This window comes from Schistocerca serialis, chromosome 3 (assembly GCF_023864345.2).
Source record: "Schistocerca serialis cubense isolate TAMUIC-IGC-003099 chromosome 3, iqSchSeri2.2, whole genome shotgun sequence".
NCBI lineage: Eukaryota > Metazoa > Arthropoda > Insecta > Orthoptera > Acrididae > Schistocerca > Schistocerca serialis.
Window position 1 is genome coordinate 165,438,365 of NC_064640.1, and position 23,838 is coordinate 165,462,202.

At 37.7% G+C, this 23,838-nt stretch overlaps 1 protein-coding gene across 1 annotated transcript in view; it reads right to left on the reverse strand.

Moving 5' to 3' along the window:
* LOC126469882 (E3 ubiquitin-protein ligase HERC2) overlaps positions 1–23,838 on the reverse strand; it is an 846,528-nt gene that overhangs the window by 288,289 nt on the left and 534,401 nt on the right. The window contains exons 55-59 of the mRNA XM_050097213.1: positions 16,408–16,650; positions 7,564–7,719; positions 7,226–7,451; positions 5,704–5,934; positions 6–151 (exon numbers count right to left, since the gene is read on the reverse strand). Of these exons, the coding sequence (XP_049953170.1) occupies positions 6–151; positions 5,704–5,934; positions 7,226–7,451; positions 7,564–7,719; positions 16,408–16,650 (1,002 nt within the window). The remainder of the gene's footprint in view (positions 1–5; positions 152–5,703; positions 5,935–7,225; positions 7,452–7,563; positions 7,720–16,407; positions 16,651–23,838) is intronic.

A 23,838-nucleotide genomic window follows, 5' to 3' on the forward strand; every position in this document is an offset into this window, starting at 1 on the left:
CTTACAAAGCCAACTGCTTCAGTGACAGATGCTGGCGCTTCTCCTCCACCTTGAGCTATCTCCACACCATCATCAAAATGAATATTTGGTGAAACCTGGCTCACAATTCCTTCTGCTGGTGTCTCTGGGGTCTGCACATCACCAACATTGCCTATACACATAAAAGCTAATTAATACATGTAAGCAGATGCAACAAGCACTTGCATTATTTATAAGGTGTCTGAACAACAATTCAAGAAAAAAAATTAGTAATGTAAATTAACTAGTGGGACAATGGTAAGTGTTCAAAAACACATGAAGTTTTAATTGAAGGGGTTTACCAACCAATCATAAAAACTGTATAGCATTAACGCTGGGTTTTGAAATGGTCACCTACTGAAGGAAATGTGTAGAATTACAGTAGTACCTATGAAGTATATATCCTGTACAGATTTCATAATACTTAACATTAAGATACATGAGTTTTTTATACAAAGAAATAAAAAAACATATGGACAGCCACTACAGATCACACAAAAGCTTTCTATATGGTGCTAACTACATTGGGCACTGTGCAATCTGAAGAAAAAACAGAAGATAGAAATGGGTATAGGGAGGCTATTGCATTATCTAATGACAGCGTAAAGCAAAGAAAAAATATACTTCCTGATGAGAGGTGATAGTACAGAGAAGATATGAGTAAAAGAATTTAATTCATCTATTTAAATTGAGGCAACTGAGATTTCAACTGAGGGAAACGGTAAAGCTGCACTTATGTATATTATACTAAGTGATAGTTATTGGGATTTATTAGCAATTACTAGTGATCACCACGAAATGTTGCTCTACTTTGTCTTGTGTCTCACTTTTGATGGAATGTTCACATCAGTATTACTGGAGCATAATTTGTTATTTGTACCTCAACTACAAGTCACACTAAACCTATTTTTTAAATTATTATATTGTCGACCCTAGCATCTAACTCATAATCAGTGACGTTCAGAGCCAGATTAAACAAATTTTCCAGGAGTGTGACTATATATTGATGGACAATGAAAGATTTTTTTGACACATTATGGACTAAATATGGTAACGGAAATACCTTTGTTGAATACAAATAGTGGAACAAGTAAAGGTAACAAATCACTGCATAGTTGAGGCACTGAATGATTGATAAGTACATAAACGAGACTGAAAACATTGTTAAGCTTTCAAAAAAGTCCACAGAAAACTCTCTCTCTCTCTCTCTCTCTCTCTCTCTCTCTCTCTCTCGCTGCACAGCTACGGTGACCAGACTGACTACATTTGCACTGGAAGTGCAGTTTGGCTAGGATGAGGGGTTGTATTGGTTAGAATAGTTGAGGGGAGAAAGAAAGCTGGAATTGCGAGGGAAATTTAGAAGAACGTGTGGCTGCCAGCTGAAAGGGAGAGGCAGCAGGCCAACAGGACAGGATTGTGGCATTGGGGATTTTGCTCTGTCACAGACAGGGAGAGATGTATATGATACAGAGGCGTGCAATGCAGGAATGCTAGGTAAGTGCCGCTTACCCATATGGCTTTTCTGTAGTGAAAATAGCTCAAATTTTTCTGTTATCAGTCCTCTATGTTCTGGAAACATAAATGTTTCTTCTGCAACTTGTGTTTCAGCAATGGAAAAGCTGCAACCCTTACCGCTGAGCTAAGAGCTGCTGCTGTGTGATACGCATGGTGGAGGGCATGTGTGTGTGCATGCGCACAGGTGCGATTTTGAGTGACTTGGGGAAGCTGTGAGGCTTCTGCTGCCCTGTCAGTTAGCTCACGTGTGGTACGCGCATGTGCCACAGGCAAGCTCTGAGCCTTCTGCTGACTAGTTAGCTAGCTAACGCATCGTGACAAATTTTTTTCAAGTGAAAGTCAAGTTATTTTTTGTAGACATTCCAAGTTCAGAAAACGATATTTATTTCCATGGAGTGAAAGAGACGTTTGAATTAGAATTGTTGCATGAAGACATTTGTAGTTCAGAACATAATATCAGTATAATGTAAGTATGGTATTCATTTATTTATTTTACGCTTTATTGTGTTGGTTTGTTGATTACGATATAATGAACAAGTACAGTCTGGAATGTACTAGACTGATACAACAAATTAATATTTACACAGAGCTTTTTAAATTTGTAATCCCCTTCCATACACCAGTTTTTTTGAGTGCAGGGTGGTGTAATGGATAGTGTGTCTGCTTTGTAAATTCGAGGCCAGGGTTCGAATCTTAGCATCAGCAAAAGTTTAATTGTTTTGCTTCAATCTCATACATATGTCACTGATACAGAAGACTGTAAAAATGTCTCAGGAATTATAAAAAAATTCATTTATTAATTCTGCTTTTCTTTATTCTCTATAATTACAGTACAGTGGAGGTGGAGTGTATAATAGAGCAATTGTTGTGAAGAGCATTTCGTCTAAGGCAAAACAGGAAATTGTGCAATCTGGTAGACCTTGTCCAGAACTGCCTAATCTGAAGGCAGCTCGTACAGAGAAAAGCCAAGAATATGTTTGACATTTCCAAATGTCTCAATATAGCAGGACAGACTGGATTGCAGGGAGTTCGATGCTTAACAAACTTTTTTGCTGGCCATGTTTATTGTTTGAAAAAGAACAAACTGTATGGTAGAACAATGGATATAATAACCTGAACAATTTGCACAATGCCATACAGAAACACAAGAAATCTCAGTCACATGTAAACATGTGGATTTTCCGGTGCCCAGTACACACTGTTATGCTGACTCATGGTTCCATTAAATTTAGATTGTGCCTTGTCACTCCACACTATCTTCATCACAAATTGCTCATCATCAGTTACCATTTGCTGATACCATTCACAGACTTGCATTCAGCGATCAGTATTGTCATCATGAATCGCATGCAGTAATCATTGAATGTAAACTTTCCACTTTGCAGCTTTCAAAATTCTTCATACACCTGTAATGCTAAACCCTACTTCGTGTACCCATTGCGTAGCAGACTTCTGTGGAGAATTAAGAAACATTTCCAACTCAACAGCCGACAAAGCAGAACTTGTAGCTGTACACTGTCTTCTTGATCTTCCTTTGTCAACAACACAAATTGTTCCATGCAATTCAAACTTGTCAATGATGCGTTTAATTGCTATGCAGGTTGGTAGTTCTGTTTCAAATTCCCACTTCCACTGACGTTGCACTTCAACAGCATTATCAAACTTGAAAAACCACTTCACAACACATTTTCATTGCTCAAATGTCAAGCATGTTCCTGTCATCTTGTTTTCTCAATATTGAGATGAAAGTACTAACATCTGTTGAGCCAAAGACCATATTACAACACACTCTTAACTCAAATCGAATGGCAATATCAATACCTCGATAGAGCCTGACAAAGAGTGTATACAATTTTCTGGCAGACTCTGTATATCCAAAGGCCATATTTGTTCATTGTTTTAGCTACAGCTTAAATCTAGTTCTGTCTCAGTCAGTTTCTTGCAAAAAAGAATGCAGAATATTTTTTCAGACGTTAACAGGTTTGGGTCATTTTCCCACAAATCCTCAAAAAGAATGTATGCACTAAATGAATTTACAGTGAAAAGAATGTCAAGACATGCCCCAACATGATGGAATTTTTCATCCTGTTTGGTACACACTGTGAAAGAACAGCGAACCTCATTTGTTGAATTCTTTGAACACGTACTGGATGAAAGCTCAAATTAGGACAACGAAATGATAATTGCTGCTCGCGTATTTTTTAAATTTCTGGCTTGCCCTGAAACAACTCTTTCTACTGATATTCAGCAGAATTTTTTGTTTCACAGATGTACTCTTCAATATTCTTCAGTCTAAACACCTAGATATTCTGCATTGTTCACAAAAGATACAAGGTACGAAAAGGGAAATACTGAACCTTAGAAACCAGGCTGATTTGGTGTGGAGTGACACTCAGGCACAAAATGCTGATGCTGAAGATGAACCTCCTGCTAAACAGCAGTGTTGTAATGTACATCCCTCCATTTTAAGAAAGTCCCTCTCCTATGATATTGTTGACAATATAGTTGTGCAAACTGAGGAAAGGTTTGAATTATTGCATCAACTTTGTTGGACACAAAGACGTATCAAATGTAGAGAACATATTTCACTACATCTGCATTTGAAAAATTGAGACAAACTCATAAGGATGTGTTTGATTTCGTTCGACTGAAAACTTAACTACCTGTGTTATATGCATATGGAAACTTTAGTAATGATCACCTATATGACCTTGTGATATCACTGAAGAGCAGACAATAAGATACAGCTCTGTCTGAAATGTATAAACTAGGTTTACTTGTTTTTACTGTCCCAATCACAACTGCATCTGTAGAAAGATCTTTTTCTGAAGTAAGAAGAATTAAATTGTACCAAGGTGTATACAGAGTCAATAGCATCTTTCTGGTTTGGTACTTCTATCCAAAGAAGTGGAGGTTCTTCACAATCTAAGAAGTAGGCATACCTTCTATGATGATGTAGTCACTGAGTTCACCAGACAAGAAAGAAGAATGGAATTTACATACAAATAAAAATTAATATTAGTGCAGTTATGTAGATAATTGTAAAATCTAGTTCATTAATTGAAATTTGTCAAGTGCATGTATCAATAAATATGATGCTATGCGTGGGCAATAGAATCTCATTTCCAGTTCATTCTGTACATTGCCCCAAAGCATTTTTTCAGCATACCCAGCATTATATAGCACCACATGCCCCTGATATGGTGATATGGAAGACTAGATTTGAAGTCAACTTCAATGGTTGCTTCACGTTATTGAGCCTTCACCAATACAATGTCCTCTGAACTATATAGATGGAAATTATCCTTACAACATATACTTTGATTCCACAGTCCTCTTGCCTCTGAAATCTGCAAACCCTTGACCTAAACCTAGCCCCTCCCCTGAGCCGATGCCCCCCCCCCTCCCCCATCCCACTCCACATCACTCATATCCTCCTCTCCCAATCTGCTCCACCTTGCCATTACATGCCACATGTAGCTTCCACTGCCTGCACTACAATGAGCTCACTAGTGCCACAGTCCCTTCCAATGCATTTGCTGCTTCTCCCTCCCAGCCATTACCCAACCTTCCCCCAACATTTCTTCCTGTTACCCATCATATTACTCCCCTTGCCCACTCCACTTGATACATCCTTTAACAGAGTCAAGCTGAAGCCCAATACAATGTAGTCAGTGTGTGTGTGTGTGTGTGTGTGTGTGTGTGTGTGTGTGTGTGTGTGTGTGTGTGTGACCTGTTCCATCTTTACCCAATTCTTTTCCTAACTCAGTCATTGTCAGCAGATCACAATTCACAAACGTCTATATGGTATAAGCTAAAGGGCTTCATCCCGGAAACCATAACTAAAAACCTTTTGCATCGCAGATACCACTGAAAGAAGTAGGCTAGCAGATAGTTACATGTAATTATTTGCAACACACATTTATCTCTGCCGCTATTCCTCTGATGAACACTTGGCTACTTCAAAACATACTGGTATAATTTACTGATACATATTATCAAATAAACAATCACTTTTAATTGTACCTTACACAATATGGTAAACCAAAAACTATATTTCATATGTTATTAATAACTAAGAGTTAGCCTTGGTAAAAATTCTGCAGAATAACTATTATTTTAAAAAGACAAAAATATTACACGTAGGATGATAAAATGCTTTACTCTTACCAGGTGAGCCATATCCTAAAATGTTTGTGTGGCTTGACAGGGCAGCAACAACAGCATCTCTAGCTTGAAGAATGTGGAGAGCATTAAGAACATGCTGTAGAGCTTGTTGTTTAGCTGAGCGGGAGCCAAGTGATAATATTATGTTGGACAATGATGTCTGTGGTGTTTTTGACTGACCATTAGGAGACTGTGTTGACTGAGTTTTATCTTCAGTGGTACTTTCAAAGAGACCTATAATAACAACAACAACAACAACAATAATAATAATAAAGCACATTAATTAAAAATTGTCAGTAGTTCCCTAGAAATAAGACAGTATTTCTAAAATCACTAAGGTTTTTATGGAACTCCTGATAACAATTAACTGAACATTAACTGAACAGTAATATGCATTTAGAAGGCTATGTTATAACAAACTGCTGGTTTTGGAAGTCAACAATCACATACAGGGAAATGTCAAATAACGATTCGAGAATTTTGTTACTGATAAGGAGCTGGATCACATTCAGACTGTAACCATCTTATAACTTATTCATGAAAGTGTTAATCTATATTTTTCTTTATTGCATACAACACACAACTGTTCTAAAGAGGAGGGAGAATTTTAATAGTTATTCTAGTCTTAAAAGCAATCACAGTGACTTTTAAGCAACTTTATGTACTAACACAGAAACATATTAAATTTTGCTGAGTTGCCAGCAGGTGTTTACTGCTATCTACAAACAATACTGTCACTTTAGGGAATGAATTCTATGCTACAAAACTCTCACTAAAATATGAAATACGCTGACTCTGCATCATGAGCGATTATTAATTCCCCAGATGAATCACTCATCTCGGATTTGTAATATGATAACTTCATCTATTCCCATAGTATGTCCCTAGACTAGAACTTTATATGATGATTTAGAATGGAAATTCCCAGAGTGTGACAACAGTATCACTTATGAGATAATACAGTAAGCAATAGCTCTTAGGGCAGAAAACATTATCTTCTTGGGAGACTTAGCAATAAATTCATTTCATCTAAACTTATTGTTCATTTGGATACCTGCCATCCATGTGTGTGAATTGAATTAACATTTATTTTTTATACCAGTGGCTTAAATCACCCAGGTCTTACTGACTACAATAAAACATGAAGTGACAATAAAGTGTGAATATTGCTACATCCAACATGCGGTGTCAGTAATAATCAGTACAGTGCCAATCAACACACAATTTAATATCTTCCTGGTTAACAAACTTTCTAAAATTCCCTACGACTCAATGGAGTTCTCTAATATCTGTGTGTGTGGGAAATGGAAGCAGGCAGGGGGGGGGGGGGGGGGAGGAGGAGGCAGCACGCATGCTTTTTGTATGGATGCAGAAGAGGGGACAAGGGAGAGGGGACAGCATGCATGCTTTTTGTACGGATGCAGAAGAGGGGACAAGGGAGAGGGGACAAGGGTTTTCATCTCTCACCTCCACCCAAGTTGTTAGTATTTCATCATTTGAAAATCCATAATTGATACACACTTACCAAGCATGGAGGCTCCAAGCGGATCACTTGATGAAAGAAACAGAACAGGTTCATGGAGATCTGGAACTTGTGTATCAAATGTTGTCCAAGCCACAGAATGTGAAGAACCGCAAGCAACTCGATTAATACGAATGTCTTCGAGACCATGAACTAATGCAGGTTTCCTGTTTACTACAGTTGTTCCGTTACCTTGCTGACCATGATCATTGTCTCCCCATGCATATACCTAAAACCAGTCAAAATACCTTATACAGTGATGTTACTGGGTCTCACTTTGTGTTGAAAATGTGTGTTTAAAAGCTTAGTAACACTATTATCTGAGTATAATTAAAACATACAGCTCCGGTATCAGTCACTGCCAAGCAATGCAATGCTCCAACAGCAACATGCACAATTTTTTTTCCTCTTAAGCCCTCCACTAATGTAGGTTTCCTGACATGCTGTTCCACAGCATGACCTAAGCGATAATAATCACCTTTACCCCAGGTCCAAACCTGTAACAATTTAATTGATTAAAGAATGGTTAACAGATAAATATCAAAGAGTTCTAAAGAAAATGCCATAATTGTAATGTTACTTTACAAACTTTAGTTGAAATGTAGGGTGAAAGATCAATACTTCAGACAGAATTATCAGGGAAAGCTTTTTATAAAAATCATGCAAGTCAGTTACATAGTCAATATGTACTTTTCATTATACCATTTATCTTCCTTTACTGTTTAATTCCTATAAGAAGCATAAATAGAATGAGAGTTTAATACCTTATTGTAGATCAGTTGTTGGAATATTTTTCTTAGGACATTAGACAAGTTTGAATGCCAAGTGGATAAATTACGTCAGTATTTCTCTGAAAACCCCTACCCCTTCTCTCTGCCCCAATAACTCAAACTTCTCTACAACCACTTTATCCACTCTTCTTTGTACATGCTAAATATCCCCAGATATTTCAATTCTATAAATACGCCACACAATTGAGCAGTATACTATATGTTCAGAAGGAGTTTTGTAATCAACCTCTTCAGTTCCCTATAATATTGTTACTTCCAGATATTTGTATGAGTGATAATTTTCAGACAACTGCTTCAAACAACAAGTCCAGCAATCCACACATGATAGAAATAGTTAAGACCTCCTGAGTACAAATACATGCAATCTTTTTAATAGTGTGACCAATGAGGGAGCAGCAATGATCTCCAAAGGTGAAAATGACTTTAAGAAATCCTTTAAAAAGTCTAGGAGTATATTTGCATTTGGCTGAACTGATAAGTGTGTCACTACCAACTTACATAAATAAAAAAATGAAAACATTTATTTCAGATCTGAAAAATGCAGAACAATAGTGGTTAAGCCAGAATATGTTATAAGCTGCAGTATAGATAAGTAAATACAAAATAAAGTAATAAAATATGGCAACACCTATAATCGGTTTAGTGGAATGGAGAATGTTGCAAAAACGGAGACCACTACAACCTCACTACAAATGAGACTTAATGGCAACTGGTGCATCCCTATGAATTGCCTTGCATGAACTGTATAACAATTTTCACAGTCAGTTACTGGGAAAAGAACTATCAGGAAATCCTAAGAAATTCTGGTCACACACAAAGTCATAAAATAGTCAAAACTTTCATTCAATCTCTCATCAATCTGTCTGGTGTTGGAACTGAAGACAGCATATCAAAAGCAGAAATCTTAAATATTGCATATAAAAATGTATTTATGTGATGATATTATCTTACTAATGTTTGACCACCATACAGACTCAGAAGTGATATATACTGATATTAGTATCTTTGTGTTGAAAAATAATTAAGGACTTCTCAAAGTGAACAAGTCACCACGCACTAACAGAATTCCAGTTAATTATTGCAATGAATACGATGTGGGACTTGCTCCTTTCCTAGCTCACACTTATTGAAAACCTCTTGCAGAACAAAGCATCTGACTGGAAAGGAGAGGTCACTCCCATTTGCAAAAAAAATAAAATATTGAATTCTTCATTTGTGTGGCCATGGTGTCCATAGTTGCTCTACAATTCTTGAGGATATTTTTCCTGTTGATGCAACTACAAACATGAGTTCCTCTCCCCCTCCCACCTCCACCAGAAGTGTTTCCCTTTATTGAGGTAAAGCATCATCAGTGGTGGTGATTTTCACTTGATTTCTCACTTACATCACTAAATGCCATCTGCTAATACATCACTGGCGTTTTTCTTATATAGACACCTGTAGTTGTGGTCTAATTTTTAGTTGTTATGCAGCACTATGCATTTCTTATGTTTCTCACACTACACTTTTTCGCACATCACTGTTTACTGTTTGTTTTTATACTTCTAAGCATACTTTTTTCACACACTGTTTTTGTTTTTATACTTCTAAGTATACTTAGAAGTATAAAAACAAACAGTAAACAGTGGTGAGCAAAAAAGTGTGGTGTGAAAAACATAAGGAATGCATAGTGATGTGGAACTAAAAATTAGACCACAACTACCAGTGGCTAAAGAAGAAAAACAACAACAATGTGTTAGCAGATGGCATTTTACGATGTTAAGTGAAAATCACCACTACTGATGATACTTTACTTAAATAAAGAAAAACACATCTGGTGGTGGAAAAAAAAAAAAAAAAAAAAAACCAATGCATCTTTGTAGTTGCATCGACAGAACAAAAATATCTTCAAAAAATAAAATATTGGATGCACAGAATTACAGACCAATATTGCTGATATCTATTTGTTATAGGATCCTACAGTATATCTAAGTACAAACATTATGATGTTCCTAGAATACAACAATATCTCTCAAAGTATCAGCATGGATTCAAGAAACATCACTTGCATGAAAAACTGATTAATTTATTCATGTGCAACATCCTGAAAACAATACATGCATGAGAAAAGTTAGATTCTACATTCTTAAATTTCCAAGCAGCATTCAACACCATACTACATCGCTGATTACAATCCAAGATGCTATATACACTGATATGTGATTAACTCAATGAATAGTTGACCAGTAGTATTCTGTTACACTGGATGGTGAATGTTCAACAGAAATGAAAGTGGAAACTGAGTGTGTCCCAAGAAAGCATAACAGGACCTCTAATGTTCTTGACATATACAGGGCATTTATCAGATAGGATTATTCAATGAAGCTGATTGTGTCTATGGGAATGTAAGTAGTGGAAATACAGTTCTTGTATGAGTAATTTAGGTCAGCTTGATAATATTACTAAAATTCATAGAAAAGTTTTGTGAATTAGTCTCATAACACAATTAATTGGACTCAAAATATTTTTGCAGGGAAAGGAAGAACACTGACAGGAGAACTGGAAAAACTGAATAACTGTAAATATTCCTACAGTATAGATACCATGTATTACAAAAACACAAAATTAAAAATAAAGTTTGACAAAATAGTACCTCCAATAGCATTTCTTGTCCATAGTGCATACTTGCTATTAGCAATTAGTTATCCTGAATACAAAGACATACAAATATTTTTATTGGTTTAACTGTGGGTTCTTGGTGAAACATTGTATGTTGTATTAATTAAACAAAACATTTATTTAGCCTTGTTCCACAAACTTTATTATTATTGTATGACCTAGGTTTTAGGTCCAAGCCCATTTTTTAGTACACAACTGAGCTTAAACATGGCAACCAAGCAAAGATAAATATGCCAACTTTTTAATCCATCAATTCTTGACATAAACAATAATGGTTAGCTCTGTAGACAGTTTTGATATAGTTACATTTGTTTCCTACAACAGTCATTAGGACAGCATTTACAATAACTATGAAGAATATACACTGGAGTAGAGCTATATGCGCAGCACTAGAGTAGAGCTAAAAACAAAGGAATTTGTGCCATTATTTATTTACGAATGAAGGCATCCAGGTTTCTTCTCCTATGCAGAGGTTGTAACATTGTCTACAAGTGTCGAACAACTGAACTGAGTCTGCTCATTCAATAGCAAATGTGGGGATACACACATCTTTTTTTCATTTCTAATATTTATAATTTGGTGAGCTTTGAAACCTTTCGCTTTATTTGTAGGACTTCAACATCTATTAAAAATTTGTGGTTTTGGTTGAAGGAATACTTGGCAAAGGATAAAACTGGCATTTTTGTTCTCCAGTTTTATGGTTTTCTTTGAGCCTAGTACGGACTGGCCTCCCAGACTGTCCAATAAAGCAGGACTGGCACTCTTTGCAGATAATCTTATAAACCTCATTTTTCTTTACAATGGGTTGTTTGTGTTCTGAATCGAAGCAACATCCACCTAACGTCTGTGGAACATAGAAAAACACAGGGAAACCCTTTGTTTTTAAAATGTTGCTTATCCTATTAGTAATTTTACCCATAAAAGGGAAACTGCATCATTTCCTTTTCAGTCATATATGCTGTTCATTGGATACAGTAGGGATCTGGCTTGCTTCCGTAGTTATTTATTGAGAATGATGTCAAATAATTCTGGATTTCAATTAATTATTTGTGGCAACTGCTGAGTGTAAATATACCAGGAATGTTCCCAATGTTAGTGGTAATTCAACTGCATGCGATACAGTTTTTCCAAATAAAGCAGACAAGTTGCAGGCATGGAAGACAGTCAAAAGTGCACTTGAGCATGTGGCAAATGTGTCTCCCAAATAATGAAAAATAGAACAGTTACGAAATAGCATCACACTGACAGTAAAGAGATCAGTGAACTTAGCAAATGCTTGGAAGAATTAGAGTATAGGAAAAACATACAGACAGCTGTGAGTGCAAACCTGAGATGTAATGATAAGTGCCTGAAACTCAAATTAAAACAATCACAAAATATCACAAGAAGGAAGTGCAGGAGAAGGTGGCTCAAATAATACGCAAACTGTTTTCAAGAGTGTAGATAAACTGATTGTTGAGTGGAAAGAAATGAGCAAAGTGACAAAGAGAAGACATTCGCAAAGAAGTTCCATTCCATGCTGTAGCTTTGAAATGTTATTTGTTTTTAAGAAATCCCACTTCCAGGGCTACCAACAATGAAAAGATGGAAATCAAGCTCTTTCAGATGCTTTCCTGTTGTGCTTACAGATGTCTTATAAATAATGAATGTCCAGTCATCTGTACTGTCAAAAGCTAAAGATGTATGGGTGCTTTCATTCAGAGAAATGAATGCAGACAGCAGCGTTACATATGACTCTGTTGATGAATGTACTGTAGAAGCACACACTAATGTGTAATTTGTTTTCAGTATGGAACCAACGAGTTGAGTTTAATTTTCACAGACAGATAAGAGTTGATCAATTAAACACTATTATCTGCTCCATACAAGATACTGGCTTCAATATTGTTGTGTGGTACTGTGTGACCTCAGCACAAAAAATTCATCTGTTTGGAAAGGCCTTAATGTGACAGAAACAAATTATCGCTTTCCCAATCTGCAATATGAGGATCAATGAATCAGGATCGTTTTAGATGTTCCACATATATTTAAATTAATGAGGAACAACTTTCTAGATGATGGAATAAGACTTCCAGATGGGAAAATTGTTAATGAATCTATCATATAAAAACTACTCACATTAGGTACGAGTGCAATGTAGTTGTGTCCTAAACTGCCACAAGTTCACCTCCCTGACAGTGGCAGAGAACACCAAAGTTTTTATTGAGTCTTAAAGTACCTGATGTCTGCAGAAGAGAAAGCAGCTAATGTTTTTCAACTTGCGAACAACACATTTGACATCCTGGATGCCTGTAGATGCAACGACAAGAATACATTATCATTTCGTTACGTGATGCACAAGGATGTTGAAGAAAGAATTTTAAGGTAAGCATATGCAAAGAGTGTATGATGTATAAATCATTTGCCCCATTCCAGAAAGGCATAATGACAAATGTTTGCTCATTATTCAGACTGTTCTCAGATCTTCAGCCACTGTAGATAAGACTTATTCTAACTGCACAACTGAACCTAGACACAATGGAAAAATTTTTCTGACAAATAAGAGGAACTGGGCACTTCTACTTGAATCCTTCTCCAACAGGAGTAAAACATTGATTATGGCTGCTACTCTTGGGTCACAACACCCATGATACTCCAGTTTGAAATGAAACTGCAGTGTAAGCAGATAACAGTGTCAAATTTTTTAAATCAAACATGATCAGAGAGATCCAGGATATTAACTTCCCTTTTCAACCTGCACTTGAAGACTCTGCTGTCAAAGAGGGACCTGAGCGATGTGCAGGATGATTCTGCTACATGGCTGACTACATCGTGTTTCACGCAAAGAACTATGATGATACAGTGGGGTCATCATCTAGTAATATTTTAAATCCTCCTGTTGCAGATATAGAACATTTTGGTTGGACTGAAGTCCTATCTCAAGGTGAGCTTACAGTCTACATCTACATCTACATACATACTCCACAAGTCACTGTACACTGCATGGTGGAGGGTGCCCTGTACCACAACTAGTTGTTAAACATATGACATACGACTGATTACATAAAGTATATCAAACTGAAGTTATTTTTATTGAATTTAAGTCTTTGGCTAGTACTTTGACAGAAAGAAACATAGTGAAAACAATCTGTACTGCTGTTCAAATCAAATATACTGATTAAGCACCAGAAATTATAAAAGTGTATGTCAGAACTAGACATTTCAGTCACATGTGGTTCCTGAATACGAAGCTAAAAATGCAACGGCAGCAGCAGTACAAAAGAAAAAATCCTGGCAGTGGTATGCTTCATGCATTACCAATACCTAAACTGGTGGTCAGCAACCTTTTAGCAGGCAAGGGTCAATAGTGGCAAAATGAAATAACAGCAAGTCCAGTGGCAGTGCTAGGTGTGGGCCAGGGTGGCCCCAGACCCACCAAAAATTATCTTGGTCCAATCAAAACGGGCAGACAAATTACAGAACCAAAGTCCAAAGTCAAACTTTACTTTATAAAATTAAAACAATTTTTTATACATGCTAGGCATATGGCTAACCACTCTGTCAATTTATTAAAAAAATTGTATTGTCCCATACTAAAGACGTAAAATAAAATTACATACAATAGAAGTGGATTTTCGGAAAATGAAGTTAATATCGACCTATCCATCAATCTGTACATGGTGATCACCAAGCGAATGAACTAGTTGATATATTTATCGAACAAACAGTTCTTCCCCACTTTCTGTTTTGTGTTTGTGCATGTGTTTCACAGTTTGCACTAAGAGTACACAATAAAAGCATACTTGCTATCATTGTGGTCTTTGTTTTGTTTTTTTGTAGTTAATTCTTTGTGTTATTGAAAGTGAATGTAGTCACATGGAAAAATAGCCAAGCATATCAGATTTCTTCACTTGGCAGCAAAAAGTTATGTAACCAAATGAGGACATTATAGCATCTCCATCTGTAACTGTGAAGGTTAGTCTCCACAATCTAGAAAGTGAAGCAGAAAACATTAGGTTTGATGACAGTGAAATCGAAGTAGGAAAAGAATTAAAAAACAGTTGGAAATTGAAACCTCATTGAACATAAAGGTAAAGATCTTTCTGTTGCTAGCAGTTGCACTTGCAGCACTAATCTGTGTGCTTCAGTTTGTGATATATCTACAAAATCAACAGATAGACCACTACAACTTCTAGTAAGGCATTTCCCTTTTCAAAATAAGTTATAAATACATATATGTGATTTTTAACAGTGGTACATTACAGCATAATCAATCCTGTTTTTCGATACAATCAAGGTTATTAAAAGGAAGGTTGGGCCCAAAGTGAAATGGTTAAAATGGCTCTGAGCACTATGGGACTTAAATTCTGAGGTCATCAGACCCCTAGAACTTAGAACTACTTAAACCTAACTAACCTAAGGACATCACACACACCCATGCCTGAGGCAGGATTCGAACCTGCGACCATAGCGGTCGTGCGGTTCCAGACTGTAGCGTCTAGAACCGCTCGGCCACCCCAGCTGGCCCTAAAGTGAATCAAGCTGCGATTGGTTGGTTGGTGCAATGACATCACTATAGGAGCAAAGCAATGCAGCAACTGTTGCAATGAGCAACTCATAAATAAATGAAAAATGTACCCTTACGGACATTCTTAAAACAAACTGAAACTTTGAATTATAGCTTCTGGATGAACAGATAAATCTGAAAAATGAGTTTCTAGATGCTTTTTAAAATTTATATAATACATTTACATGTTAATGAAGCTGACTGTTTAATATTCAGTATCTGCTTAGTCAGTAAAGAGCAGACCATGCCATAGTGCTTGGTAAATCTCCCTTGCATCGAGCAAACATGATACATTTGTGCACAGTTACTTCTGCTGGACAGCCATTTGTTGCCTTATTGTGCTTTACACTTCTTCACTTATTTGCACTGAATGTCGTCTGGCGGACATTCATTAATATATCATGGAATATGTACTTTCTTAATATCACTGTTATTCTTGAATATTTGTCTAGCTATGTACAGTAATATACTACTGTTTGATTTAAAAACAGTTTTTAGGATTTGATTTGTACTCAGATGCTCTTTAGCCCAATTTGTCCACTCCCTTCTACTTACCCTCCCCTTTATAGCTTTTGTTCTGCCAGAACGTTCCAGTTTACAACATGACTCCTGCTGTGTAAGTTTTATACATTGGTGTGTGTGTGTGTGTGTGTGTGTGTGTGTGTGTGTGTGTGTGTGAGATGAGTTGTTATGCAACATCATTCACATTTATATTGTTGTTGCAAGATACCTGTTGAATGTCTTTATATTCAGTGTGACTAATAGATGAACACCTGTGAATGGTTTAAGGGACAAACTCAATTGTGACATTTAAAGCTGTTATTTAATTAAACAAAAAAGAACAATTCTAAATATCATTGTCTAAGATGATGAACATGTTGGACAAGGTAACTGATCATTACAATGGTTCAACAATCACAGTATGGCAACCTGCTCTGAGAATGCTTGTCAATTATGACTGGCAGTTGCTGACACAGATATGGTATTTTCCAAAGTTTTTTGAGTTCTTCTAATTGAGTGTTAGCAACACAGAGGAAAAGAAAAATTGTATGGATAGTACTGCAAATTAGCTGATGTATATTTTCATCCATTCATTTAATAGTAATAATAACAACAACAACAACAACAACAACAACTACTACTACTACTACTACTACTACTACTACTACTAAAGTCTGTATCTTTATTACCTGGCCATACTTTGATAATGCCAAGGAAAATTGAGCACCACATTCAATTTGTATTACACCCATATTATTTAAACGCTCTATATTCCGTGGTACATTACACCCCTCACTTCCACCCCGTCCAAGCTTTCCAAAATCTCCATCACCCCAAGAAAAAACAAGGCCTTCATCAGATAAAGCCAATGTTTGTGCATCTCTGCTTCCACAGGCAACCTGCACAATATGATGTCCAAGGAGGGCTGACACCTAAAACAGATACTACAGGTTAGATATTATTTTTATAAATGCAAACATTACCACAGAGAAATAAGATGTCACATTCTACAATATTATTACAATTAGTACTCCAATTTTAATTTGTCACATTTTTATTCTTGGTATGTCTCCTTGAGAAGAGCAACATTAGCTAAAATAATGCCAATGATTTATATGTAGCCCAATTAGCGTGGCATAATAAAATACTTTTTTATTTGATTTTTCATTAATTACACCTGACAGACATTTGTTCAAAGATGATGAGAGAAATTTATATTTTGTAATGGCTGGTATGAAACAATAGCAGAAAAGTAATTGTTATTCAAGAATTCGGAGATCTTCCAAAAAAAATATAATCATAAGTAACTGAACTGAAGAGACAATCTTAATTGTAGAACTACGCTCATAAGAACCGGTAGGCAAAGCTATGCTCTGAAAATTCAGCTTATGTATAATAAACTTTCTATGTTATGTACACTCCTGGAAATTGAAATAAGAACACCGTGAATTCATTGTCCCAGGAAGGGGAAACTTTATTGACACATTCCTGGGGTCAGATACATCACATGATCACACTGACAGAACCACAGGCACATAGACACAGGCAACAGAGCATGCACAATGTCGGCACTAGTACAGTGTATATCCACCTTTCGCAGCAATGCAGGCTGCTATTCTCCCATGGAGACGATCGTAGAGATGCTGGATGTAGTCCTGTGGAACGGCTTGCCATGCCATTTCCACCTGGCGCCTCAGCTGGACCAGCGTTCGTGCTGGACGTGCAGACCGCGTGAGACGACGCTTCATCCAGTCCCAAACATGCTCAATGGGGGACAGATCCGGAGATCTTGCTGGCCAGGGTAGTTGACTTACACCTTCTAGAGCACGTTGGGTGGCACGGGATACATGCGGACGTGCATTGTCCTGTTGGAACAGCAAGTTCCCTTACCGGTCTAGGAATGGTAGAACGATGGGTTCGATGACGGTTTGGATGTACCGTGCACTATTCAGTGTCCCCTCGACAATCACCAATGGTGTACGGCCAGTGTAGGAGATCGCTCCCCACACCATGATGCCGGGTGTTGGCCCTGTGTGCCTCGGTCGTATGCAGTCCTGATTGTGGCGCTCACCTGCACGGCGCCAAACACGCATACGACCATCATTGGCACCAAGGCAGAAGAGACTCTCATCGCTGAAGACGACACGTCTCCATTCGTCCCTCCATTCACGCCTGTCGCGACACCACTGGAGGCGGGCTGCACGATGTTGGGACGTGAGCGGAAGACGGCCTAACGGTGTGCGGGACCGTAGCCCAGCTTCATGGAGACGGTTGCGAATGGTCCTCGCCGATACCCCAGGAGCAACAGTGTCCCTAATTTGCTGGGAAGTGGCGGTGCGGTCCCCTACGGCACTGCGTAGGATCCTACGGTCTTGGCGTGCATCCGTGCGTCGCTGCGGTGCGGTCCCAGGTCGACGGGCACGTGCACCTTCCGCCGACCACTGGCGACAACATCGATGTACTGTGGAGACCTCACGCCCCACGTGTTGAGCAATTCGGCGGTACGTCCACCCGGCCTCCCGCATGCCCACTATACGCCCTCGCTCAATGTCCGTCAACTGCACGTACGGTTCACGTCCACGCTGTCGCGGCATGCTACCAGTGTTAAAGACTGCGATGGAGCTCCGTATGCCACGGCAAACTGGCTGACACTGACGGCGGCGGTCCACAAATGCTGCGCAGCTAGCGCCATTCGACGGCCAACACCGCGGTTCCTGGTGTGTCCACTGTGCCGTGCGTGTGATCATTGCTTGTACAGCCCTCTCGCAGTGTCCGGAGCAAGTATGGTGGGTCTGACACACCGGTGTCAATGTGTTCTTTTTTCCATTTCCAGGAGTGTATATGGAGAATTGAACAATATCTTTAGCATACAACATGAATTACACAATGTCCAGAGTTTATGGAGTACAAAACAACCAAAGGCAAACGAGAACCCCACACAGTTATTCATTACTGTAATTACTGTTATTCTTTCTCTGCTTCACCATTTTAGCAAGCCTGAAAACTTGGAACTGTGCTTAATGACAATTTAACATTAAGAAATTAGTGAACTAATGTTTAGGATATCATTTTTGGTGTAGTTTCATTGTTCATCACAGAATCCATCAGTATGTCTTATTTTTCATAAAGCTTTTCATTTTGGTTACCACTCTTCTGTGGTAGATGTTGCATAGATATCAGAGCTGCATAATTTACAGCATAAACCACTCTTATTCTCTTTGATTACCAACTGTGTATCTGTCTTATAACTGTAAACACCAAGAGGTTATCTGCAGATGTACTACCCTTGAATCTTCACAGTACTATCTACCTGACACACATTGCAGAATGACACTGCTCACGTTGACCAAAAGATTTTGATAAGAGTGCATTGGCCAAACGGTGGATTATATTGACATTGCAGAATGACACTGCTCATGTTGACCAAAAGATTTTGATAAGAGTGCATTGGCCAAACGGTGGATTATATTGACTGATAACCAAGCTCAATTATGAATGCCATTCTGCTTCTCAATTAGAGCCAAATGGTTATACAGTGTACAACTAGTCTCAAGGAACAACAGTTTGGATAATTTTTGTCACATGTTTTAAAGCATGCCAGTCCTTGAATTCACGAGGCACCACATTCATAGATGCAAAGTCTAAAAACTACTCAGTCACTACAGTAATTGTTGGTATCACCTCACAGCAACTAATGTGGACTGAGATCTACCACATGAGTATGAATAGTCAAATAAACTTTGATGATTAGCTTAATGATTACTTCAAAGTATGTCTACCATGCAAATAAGAGTTATTAAAACAACATGGAATGTATCTTTCCACTCTGGTATGAAAAATTTGTTCTGTGAGCTCAGTACCCCTCCTGTTTCAAATTACTAATTTTTTAAACAACAATCTTCACTTATTTGCAAAAAAATGTGTGAAATCATGGGTGGCATACTGCTATTTGTATCACTCACTCGCTTTTTAAATAGTTTTATGTTTCAACTATTTTTTAAACAATAGCTTGTGATAAAATTTGCTCAAAAAGTAATTTATTAGTGTATTTATAATCATGTCTGACTGTCTTGTGCTCTTATTGCTTCAAACAGTCTGTTATTTGTGAGTGTGTTTATGTCTTGCATCAAAGTGTGTTTACATTTCTGGTTAGAGGTTGGGGTGGATCACAAAGCTAAGTACCGATAAATTTGTTTGTGCACTGTTATCAGTTATTAATTTTAGTAGCTGTAGACTGGTATAGATTTTTGTTTCTTGTGAAATAACTGTGGAAAAAACTTATGGGAAAAGTTCACTCACTGTGTTGTGTTCAATTTTTGCTGAGTGTACCAATGGACACATTTGTTTTAGACAAGTAATTGTGTGAAATATTTGTGGTAGTAGTATTGGTGGTGGAGTAGCAGTGTTAATAGGAGTAAAATTTGAAATCATTTTAGTTAGATTATAAAATGGTTTTATTGCAGTAGCAAATTTAGGTAACATTGATATTTAGTTTTTTTGACAGTTGTAAAATTTTTGTCATGAGTGACAAGTGTGAGTTTTGTAGTAGATGTGTGAGTTTTGTAGTAGATTTGTGAGTTTTGTAGTAGATTTGTGAGTAGTGGGTTAAGGTGTGTGATTTGTGCAAGTACTTACACTTGGGGTGGGGTGGGGGGTGGGGTGATGCAGGGAGAAAGCCAGTGGGATGTTTTAGTGAGTCCCCTCTCCCAGAATTGCAGGATCTGTAGCAAAAAGTATTCAACAGAGGAGCAGAATTGTAAGATCTGTGCCCTTCAGGTGTTGTTAGGAAATGCAAGAGGGCAGCTAGATGGGATGAGGAGGGAGATGGGGCTGGGGAATGGGAAATTGTAGTTGGTAAGAATGCCACTACAAGAATATATCCAGAGAGTTTTACTTTGTATATCACCAATAGATTTGACCAACTCTCAGAGTTTACAGGAGAGGAGTTTCTTGTTGCTGTAGGTGTGAGAAACATGCAGCAGACATCAACATTTAAGAAGCCTTAGTCAGTTGTAAATTAAAGCAGAAAGAAAAGGTTCTGCTGTTATGTAGTTTTGGTGGCAGATGTGTAGGTCAATAGTTGCAAGAAATGCTGGGGAGTGAGTACCATGTCACAAGCATTGGGAATCCTAGTGCAGGGTTAGCTCTGGTAACTCATGGCATGACACAGGAAAGTTATGTACAAAAGAGGACCAGATAGTGGTTGTGGGTGAAGTTGGAAATTTGGAAATACTCTTGATAGGAACAGGGAATGTGATATAGGTGGTGACCTGAAAAAAGAAAAATTGGTGGCAAAAATGTGCATCTCATGCAGCTGTTTCAGAGTTATGGTCACCCTCATCTTGATATATCTGATAGGCATATTAATGTAATGCTTGAGAAGGCACAGCTGATGGAGGGATATGGCTCACATTGCAGTGATGCTAGTTGAGTCTGTCGATAGCTCAGGTTTCACTAGGCATAGTTTCCACCGCAAAGATGTGGGAAGGGAATACTGGTCAATATTATATGGTGACAGTTTAGTGAGAGATGGTGGTGTCACTCATGGGAAAATTCCTGTAATAATTGGTGTTAGAGCTGCACATTTTTAAGGCTGAAGTTAGATGGTAGTTATCAATCCTTAAGGAAGTCTCTAACAAAGGAACCACATTCAAAAAAGTTCACGTATTTAAGTAATGAAGGAATTAGCATATTTCAGCAAAATGTAAGAAGTATTAGAGACAAAGTTTGTGAACTGTTTGTAAATGAAAACTCTTGACATAACTGGTATACAACACCAACACTTAAACAATGTGGCAATCCAGAGGCTTCCTATACTGACACACAGATTAGTTGGCTATTTTTCAATGACCTCTTTGTGGAGTGAGAGTGTGGCCATGTACATGAAAAACAGTATTCATTTGAATGTAATGACATATCAAAGCACTGCACTGAACATGTTGGGCTGGAGCAGCTGAATTTAGTCAAACTAAACTTTTCATTATAATTATCTATAGCTACCCAACACTGATTTCAGGACATTTTCTTCAAGCTGGAGAGAGTTCTTGGTTCACTTTTTAGAAAGTTCCAAAAAATAGTTTATGTGGTATTTTACAAGTGATAGTGCAATGTTGGAAGATCTAAATTTATATCATCTGATGCAGGCTGTATTCTTTCAAACCAGAGTGCAGGGGAATAGTAGCACAATTATCGACAACATTTCTGCCGATTTTTCATTATTAGAGGAACATTCCATCAGTAAAAGGTTAAGTGGACTTTCAGACCATGATGTTTTCTTCAACACATTTCTCATGTTCTTTGAAAGTTGCTTTTTGTGGGGCATGGTTAAGTGTGTGTGTGGGGGGGGGGGGGGGGGCTGGTAGTGGTAGTGCTGGGGAGGGGGGCGTTGCCTCAAAGGTCAGTGATGAAACTACTACTGTTTCATGCCTTCTAATGTGACAGGTGATTGTAAAATATATCTGTCTGGTGATAACACTAGCTTGGTAGTGAAGGATGTGCAACATAGTCAATGTATCAAAGAGTGCAGTTCAAGATTAAGCTCATAGCTAACAGAAAATAAATTGATACTAAATCATAGAAAGACTAGTTTCTGCAGTTTCTAAAAGTGCCACTTCTATCACACAGAACTGGCATATGATTTGTAACTGGATTTACCACTAGAACAATATCTGCAATAAGTGATATACAGCATTATACTCTGGGATAACTCTCCCCATTCAGAAAGTGTATTTATGCCTAAGAAAGGGGCAGGAGTTTAGGAATTCTGACATTGGTCTTCTAAGACTCAGTAACTTTCACTAAGTTAATGCTAGGCAGAAATCACACCTCCCTGATTCCTAGCCAGAAAGGCAGGTAGTATTCTGCTGCATTCATTTTCAATAAACTTCCAAACTACTCCTATTGTATGAGGGGGGGGGGGGGGGGGGTCCTGGAGAGAAACAAATGAAGCTGATTCCTGCATTATATTGTTGATTTTATCTACTATTAAGTTTTCTGCTGTCATTTCACATACTGACCCATACAATGACCATGCGTACTTGTTCTTCAGTTTGGCCCTATGGAACTAGACATGTAATGTACAAAAACATGACACTCATGATGTAAATAAGATTCACACAATTGGCAAGAAAGGGCATACCAGGATTATGCACAGGAGAGTACTTAGGTGAAACAAGTTGCCAGATAATCTTTTGTAGTCCACAAATTTCATGCAAAAAGTGGTGTTATAGAAACACTGCTTCGATTCTGTAGATGACTTTATGAGTGCCAGTTTCAAATTACACGTATGTATCTAATATATATTTACCTGTATATGGGACAGTCAAATGAAAACAAAACAGAAGAAAAGTAAATACACAGTTTATTATTTCAAAAGTAATCACCATAAGTGTTAATATATTTATCCCATTGTGAGATAAGAAGGTCATTACCTCCAGGGAAAAATGTTTGTGGGTGCTTATGGAACCATGATTGTACTCAGGCCTGCACCTCTTCAACCAAAGCAACACTGACAGTCACAAATATCTTTCTTCAGTTCACTATAAATTTGGTAACCACATGGGGAGAACTTGGGACTGTGTAGAGGATGTATATAAGCTACCCAGCGAAACTTCTGCAGCATACTCAAAACAATCTTGGTGACATACATTCGTTAACATCTTATGGCATCATATTTTAGCACAATTCTCCATATAAGGAGAAAGGTTTTCTTGTACAGAAGCATGTAACAAGGGTAACACATGTTGTCCACTCTAGAAACTCTTGTAGGTATCTCTTTAAATAGTTAGGAATACTGACAGCAGCCTGACGGTCTCCCTTATGAAGCGTGTTGTCAACAATCACCACAGTTCAAAAACAATGAAGACATTCATAGGTATATTACGAGAAAGAGAAATTACTTACACCAGCCATCATGCGGCCTTAGTGTGTCACAAAATCGATAGAGGTATTATAATTGAAAACTGACTCATTCCACAATTATTACCCATGGAACACAAGAATATGTAAGTAAGTTATCAACTAACTCTCTTGAATTTATGTTTTCCTTTTCTTTAAATCCACTTTGATAGGTGAGGAAGGAGCTAACAGTTTGAAAGTTGAAGACCTAAGAAATACCAAGA